At 37.8% G+C, this 7,695-nt stretch overlaps 2 protein-coding genes across 2 annotated transcripts; both read left to right on the top strand.

Annotated features, from left to right (window-relative positions):
* Positions 1 to 4,500, top strand: LOC118481827. Its single transcript, XM_035977121.1, has 6 exons — positions 1 to 783; positions 1,249 to 1,450; positions 1,596 to 1,838; positions 1,961 to 2,122; positions 2,218 to 3,609; positions 3,701 to 4,500. Exons 1-6 carry the CDS (start codon positions 1 to 3, stop codon positions 4,498 to 4,500), a joined length of 3,582 nt encoding a protein of 1,193 aa, XP_035833014.1.
* Positions 4,501 to 4,607: 107 nt separating this feature from the next.
* Positions 4,608 to 6,638, top strand: LOC118481828 (ATP-dependent DNA helicase pif1-like). The gene has a single exon (XM_035977122.1). It carries the CDS (start codon positions 4,608 to 4,610, stop codon positions 6,636 to 6,638), a length of 2,031 nt encoding a protein of 676 aa, XP_035833015.1.
* Positions 6,639 to 7,695: the final 1,057 nt, after the last annotated feature.

Consider the following 7,695-nt stretch of genomic DNA (forward strand, 5'->3'; position numbering starts at 1 on the left):
ATGTTGGATATAATTGCAAGACTTCCACCAAAAAATGTTGCTCAATGTAAGCTTGTCTGCAAGGAGTGGTTAGATTTCATTTTAGATCGTAAGTTTGTAAGGGCTCATTGTCATTACATGCGTGCATCGGCTGATCAAAAATTGTTGATGGTTGGTTGGAAGACTATCGAAGTACATTCCTTAAATTATAAGTCCCCGGGATTTATTGTACCAAGAGGTGTTGCCCGCCCGTTCTATGCTCATCCTTCTAGAATGTTTTTTTTGGCAAGTTTGGATGGTATGTTGTGTGTTTGTCTGCAAAACACTTGTGAGTTGGTTGTTTGGAATCCATTGACGACTAAGTTCAAGAAGTTGGCAAATTCTAATTCGCAAGGTTTCTACAAAGTTGATAGAGATGCTCTAGGATTTTTTGTTGACTCTTCTGATGATTACAACATTTTACATATTAAACGTAGACGAGGTACAATGACCGTTTATATTTATTCGATGGAGTTGAATTCATGGAGTACTGTACGCTTCCTAAAACACCGTCCGTACCACCATTATACGTACCTTTGGTCGCCAGCAACTTTGTGTGGTGGTGGTTTGTATTTTGTCGTTACCCAATGTCGTGGTCGTTCAGATGGATTGTCGGTTATTCGTTTTGATGTGAATTCAAAGTCGTTTTCTGAATTGTGTTTCCCCAATGTATATGACGATGAAGTTAGTGGAAGTTTAGTTAACATAAACGAGGAGCTTCATATGTATGTTTGTATCGGAAACTATGACTATAGACGAGAAATTGTATTGTGGAGGCTTAAAAATAAAAGTTGGATGAAGGTTTTTGCATATCCTGATAAGTTGTGGATGCCATTATCAACTATGTGTTCTTTCACATATTACAATTTGCCAGGGACATGTCTTGTGATAACGAATTTTGGACAAGTGATTGAAATTGATTTGCAACGGGATCATCTAGGTTATTTCTGCCGTATGTTTTTCTATAGGCAAATGCATGGTGCGGTTTACACAGAGACCATAGCTTCCCCGAATTATTAGTTTGAGAAAGTTTTATCTTGTAATTTTCGTAACTTTGAGTTTAAGTGGTACCTTGTAGTTGTCATAATGTTACTTTTGTTGTTGCTTCTATTTTGGTAATTTGATGTTGCAATTTTTAAAGTTTTGGTTGTCCTTGAGATATTATATATGTTTCTAGCTTTTTATGTTTTGAGTGGCATTATAATTGACTCTTGTCATGCTTTTCTAAAGATATATGTATCTGAAGGTGTTGATATGAGTGCACCTATATCAAATGATTCCGATTCAATTTCTTCGGTCCCTTCGCATGAGACGTCAGCATCTACACGTGTTGAATGTCGTAGGGGCCGTGGACGTATGGGCCGTCCTCGATTGCGGGAGCGACTTCCTGTTGTGACGCCTGATGTTGCATCCTCTCAACGGTGTTCTTACGGTGTGGTTATCTATGTTCTTGTATTTCTTATGATTTTGTTCATATACTAATACCCCTTATTGTCCGTTTGTTATGGGGTTTGCATGTTTATATTTACCATGTAAACCCTTTAAACCTGTTAGTGCTACTGTTGCTGTGTATGCAGTTGGTAGTTCTAGCAGAAGTGTGGTACGCTATATGCGTATGTCAAATGAAAATGTGCAACCTTCTCCGATCCCTTCAGTTTCGGATTCATTTGCGGTTATACGTACCACTCAGGAAAATATATCTTCTAATGCAACGACTGAAGTAGGGCGTAGACGGACGGGCCAAATGGGTCGTCCTCGATTACGTGATCGCCCTTCTGATTTAACAAGTGAGGCTACAAGTACTCAAAGACGTTGCAATGGTACGCTTGATTGAGTTCTCGTGTTTGTTATGTGTTTTCACCCAATAGCACCCATGATTTTATATTATGTCGGTTAAGCCTTTTAAATTGAATAGGTTTATTGTTATCTTTGCTTTTTTTAGTTGATCGTATCAACAGAGGTGTTGTGCATTATACCAGTAGAACAAATGGAGCTGCGCAATCTTCATTAGGTTCAACGGTTTCACAAACATCTGGATGTCTACATTCGAATCAAGTTGAAGTACCTTCCCGTGCAAGTGTCTTTCAAGACGAAAATAGATATTGTAAACATCATATTTTTTTCTTGTGACACTTTGTATATATGAACACCTTATATGACATTGATAGTGTTTGCTTACACTTCACTTACCTTTTTTAGGGCGATGTCCGTCGTATTGGGATATCGGTGATGCAAACCATAGTTGTGTTCATTGTGGAGCTATGCTTTGGTATGAGGAACGAACTATAAAAAGTTTAACTCCTCGTGTTCCAAGTTTTTCATTATGTTGTAGTGAAGGAAAGGTTTGCTTGCCATTTCTTCGACATCCTCCTCAAACATTGGGTCGTCTTCTTGATTACAATGGGGAAACACGATCTCGCGTGTTTAGAGAAAACATAAAGCTTTTAAATGCGATGTTTGCATTTACCTCAACCGGTGGGAGAATATCTACGGATTTAAATGATGGTCGTGGGCCTTATACATTTCGTTTGAATGGCCACAACCATCATAATATTGGATCATTGTTGCCTATGCATCCTGATGGACGCCCTAGATTTGCTCAATTGTACGTTTATGACACGGAAAATGAGATTGATAATCGCTTTTATGCTTTGCGAAATTGTGTGTCACCAACGTCTGATCAAGTCATCCTGCGCACATTAGTGAATGACTTGCTGTTGATGCTTGATGCGAACAATGCATTAGTGCAGGCTTTTAGGATGGCACGTGAAAGGTTTAATGACAACTCAATGCAACGTCTTACGCTTCGCTTGCTTGGTACGCGAAATAGAAGAGAAGGACAATATTCTTTGCCTACTGTTCCTGAAGTGGCTGCACTGATTCCAGGTGATGGAAATCCTACGGACTCACGTGATATTATTATTGAAGAACGTGGTAGTCGTAGTGCAAAGCGTATATCTGAATTGCACCCAAGTTTTATGGCGTTGCAGTATCCTTTGTTGTTTCCGTATGGAGAAGATGGATTCCATCTTAATATTCCTCTATGTAATATATCTCCATCAAGTAGGCGGCAATCGGTTTCATTAAGAGAATATTATTCTTACCGTTTACAACTTAGGAGGAATGAAGGTAAGACATTACCCAAATCTGGCCGTTTATTTCAGACGTATGTTGTGGACTGTTATTCAGCTATCCTTGAACATGAGATGAATTGGTATAAACAAAACCAAAACACTATTCGTTCGGATTTGTATAATGGTTTATGTGATCGTATCGCTGATGGTGAAACAAGTTGTGAAGCAGTTGGTCGACGTGTTATCCTGCCAGCTACATTTGCCGGTGGGCCAAGACATATGATTCAACAGTATCAGGATGCAATGGCTATTTGTCGTTGGGCTGGGGCTCCGGACCTTTTTATTACTATGACATGCAATTCAAAATGGCCGGAAATTACCCGACACATTCAAGCAACAACCCCTGGTATGAGTGCGTCCGACCGCCCTGACATTGTTGCCCGTGTTTTCAAAATTAAACTTGATGAACTTATCAAAGACATAAGGAAAAGGAATATTTTTGGACACACGAAAGCAGGTTTGTTACTAGCATTTCCATTGTCTAAATATTATACGATTGTTTTTTATTCTATAGCTATGTGTAATATTTGTTTTGGTCATTTTTTTAGTTATCTATACAATCGAGTTTCAGAAACGAGGACTTCCACACTCTCATATTCTGCTTTTTTTACAACCTGAAGATAAGATAAATACGGTTGACAATATCGATAAATATATATCTGCGGAGCTTCCTTCGGAGGTGGAAGACCCTATAGCTTTCGCTATTGTTCGTTCACAAATGATGCATGGTCCATGTGGTTTGCTCAACCCTTCAAGCCCTTGTATGCATAATGGTGTATGTAGTAAAGGGTACCCAAAGAATTATTGTGAGGAGACATTCATCCGAAATGATGGTTGGCCGTGTTATAAGAGGCCCAATAATTCAAGAGTTGTTAAAGTTGGTTCTCAAGATATTAAGCTTGATAATCGGTATGTTGTTCCGTATAACCGTGAATTGTTGGTGAAATATGGTTGTCACATTAATGTGGAGTGGTGCAACCAAGGGATGTTAGTCAAGTATCTTTTTACTTATATAAACAAAGGTCCAGATCGTGCAACTGTGGTTTTGGAAGGTGCTCAAAATAGGACAACGTTTGCGTCCTTATTACATAATGAAAATGAAATTGAGGAATATTTAAATTGTCGGTATATATCTTCTATTGAGGCATGTTGGAAGATTTTTGAATTTGAAATGAAGTACCGTGATGTTGCTGTTGAGCGTTACCTTTTCATGAGGAAGGGTGTAATAGAGTGTATTTTCATGATAATGATGAGGTTGAGGAAGTTGCCCAACGTGCTACGGCTAGCATGTCAAAATTTACTGAATGGTTTCGTGCAAATGAAAGGTTTCCGCATGGTCGTTCTTTGACATATGTAGAATTTCCAACAAAGTTCACTTGGCATGAAAAGGAGAAGGAGTGGTTGCCACGACATAGGGTGACTTCTATTGGCCGCATTTATTATGTGAGCCCATCAATGGGTGAAAAGTATTACCTCCGTATGTTATTAAATGTTCAACGTGGGCCATTAAGCTTTAAAGACATTCGTACGGTTGATGGTGTTGAGCATCCAACTTATATGTCTGCTTGCAATGCGTTGGGTTTGTTAGGAGATGATGTTGAGTGGGTAGATTCAATACGTGAAGCTTCTCAATGGCAGTTGGGGAATCAACTTCGTGATTTATTTGTTTGCATTCTATTGTTTTGTACGGTTAGCAATCAACGGCGGTTATTTTTTGATTGTCTACCTTACTTATCAGATGATATTGCTTACAATCGACGCACAATGCTGCAGAATGATGATGTGGTATTCACAGATGAAGAGATTCTCAATTATACATTGATTGAGATTGAAAGAGTTTTAATTGGTCATGGTAAAAGTTTATTAGATTTTCCTAATTTGCCTCAAATTGATCGTCAATTGGTTGATACTATGGAAAATCGGTTGATTATGGCTGAGCGCACCTTCAATATTGAAGAAGAAATGACGCTTTTTCATGATTTATTTCGTGGATTGAATGTTGAACAAAGGGAGGTGTTTGATTATGTATGTGATTGTGTTGATAGACGGACGGGTGGTGCTGTTTTTGTTTTTGGTAGTGGAGGGACGGGAAAAACGTATTTATGGAAGACTCTCATTTCCTGTTTTCGTTCACGTGGCCAAATCGTCTTGTCTGTTGCTTCTTCTGGGATTGCCTCTCTTCTACTACCTGGTGGTCGTACAGCGCATTCGCGTTTTAAGATTCCCTTTGAACTTGATAAGGATTCTTGCTGCTCGATTGATGTTGGGACGGATCTTGCTGGGCTGATTAATGATGCCGCGCTTATAATATGGGATGAGGCACCGTTGCAACATCGTTATGCATTTGAAGCGGTTGACCGTACTTTTAGAGATATTTGTCGAAATAATATACCTGGTGCAGACCGTCGAGTATTTGGAGGGAAATGTGTCGCTCTTGGAGGAGACTTTCGGCAAATTCTTCCTGTTATTCCGCTTGCTCCGCGTAGTGAGATTGTTGCTTCGGTTGTGAATAAGTCATCGACTATATGGGGTTCGTGTAAGGTGTTTTCTTTAACGATTAATATGCGGTTGAATAGTTCAAGTGTTAATGACGATGTTGTAATACAACATCGAGATTTCAATAAGTGGATTTTAGATATGGGGTCTGGTCGTCTTCCTGCAATTTCGCTAGACGGGGAAGATGAGAGAACTTGGATTAATATACCTCGCGATCTATTGATTCCTGTTTCAGATAATCCTATTGAATCAGTTGTTTCAGATACATTTCCTAATATAGAAGAACGATTCACTGATGTTTCTTACCTACAGGAGCGCTGTATTTTATCATCGACTAACAATGAGGTTGATACGATTAATCTACATGTTCTTGATAAGTTGCCAGGTGACAATCATGAGTTATTTAGTCTCGATTCCATTTGTGCAAGTACAAATAATATTGAAGAAATGCAGGCTATGTATCCTACGGAGTTTCTTAATACTTTACATTTTTCTGGCTTACCGAATCACATATTAAAGTTAAAGGTTGGGGCACCGATCATACTGCTACGTAACTTGAATCTCAAGAAAGGATTGTGTAATGGGACCCGTTTAGTGGTTACTCAAATAAGTCGTCGTGTTATTGAGGGCGTTATTATTACGGGTACGCATGTTGGAGAAAGAGCTTTTATTTCAAGAATCGATATGACTCCAACTTCTACATGTTGGCCTTTCCACTTTAAGAGAAGACAGTTTCCCGTGAAACTATGTTTTGCTATGACAATTAATAAAAGTCAGGGCCAAACATTTAAACATGTTTGTGGTTACTTGGTAAAGCCTGTTTTTTCACATGGTCAACTTTATGTGATTGCCTCCCGTGTTACATCTCGATCTGGTCTACGATTTTATGTTGATAATGATGGCAAGTGTTCTAACGAATTAACAAGAAATGTTGTTTATAAGGAAGTTTTTTATAACTTACCTTTGATGTCAAGTGATGCATTGGTCTGAGTGTTTTGTATGTTGTTATTGAGAAGTGGAATTGCTACCGTGTATGCTTCTATAAAGGTAGCATATTATGTCTCTCTTATTTGAACACTTGTATTTAATGTTTATTTACTTTATATATTGGTTTTGGTTGACTAAATATGCCATTTGTAATTACGTTGTTTGCATGTGGTTTTTATATGTTTGGTTGTTATATATAGATATATATTTCCTTTATGTATATTTTGTTATTAATATAAGCTTTCCATAACATTTTTTTTGTTTCCATGTTTTAGGTTCTCATAATATAGAATGGGACATCGGTACATTTCAGACTTGATGCCTGGTATTACTGACCAATGGCAAGTCACTGTAATGGTCACACGTTCTTGGACAACATACATTCCTAGCTCAAATCGTATATTGTCATTTGATGTCATCCTTTCAGATGAACGCGTAAGGCATTTTTTTAGTTAATTAAAAAAACTATAATATATATGTTTTGTAATGTTGCATGTTTTCCTTGCAGGATTGTTCAATTCATGCAAAAATTCCTTTTCATTTGATGCATCTTTTTACTAATCGTTTGGAGGATGGTTGCGTGTATAGGCTATATGGTTTTGAGGTTCTTGTATACGATTCATGGTATCGTCCGTTGAAACGTGATTGCTATGTTAAGTTTATGCGATCTTACGTCAATTAGTCCATCAAGAGTTCAACCGAGCTTATTTAGACGTCATGTTTTTGAGCCGATGCCTTTTAACATGCTTGGATCACGCTTGAAGAATGACATATATCTAACAGGTTTAGTTGTTGTTTTTCTCTTGGCGTCTTCATGTCTATATATAATTATATTTTTTATGTAGATGTTGTGGTGTTCTTCGTGTGTGGGGTTATCTTGATACTGATTTGCGGTCTTCACAATCAAATAATCGGGAAGTACGACGAATTGTTTTATCCGATGAAGTGTAAGTTTTTTAGATTGTTTTTGGCTGGCGCATTTCTATATTTTTTTATTTTTTTTTGTTTTTGCTTATTTTTGGAATGGTTGTGTTTTTATTAAATATAGTGGTAATAATCT

The sequence above is a fragment of the Helianthus annuus genome, chromosome 9 (assembly GCF_002127325.2).
Source record: "Helianthus annuus cultivar XRQ/B chromosome 9, HanXRQr2.0-SUNRISE, whole genome shotgun sequence".
In the NCBI taxonomy this organism is placed as follows: domain Eukaryota; kingdom Viridiplantae; phylum Streptophyta; class Magnoliopsida; order Asterales; family Asteraceae; genus Helianthus; species Helianthus annuus.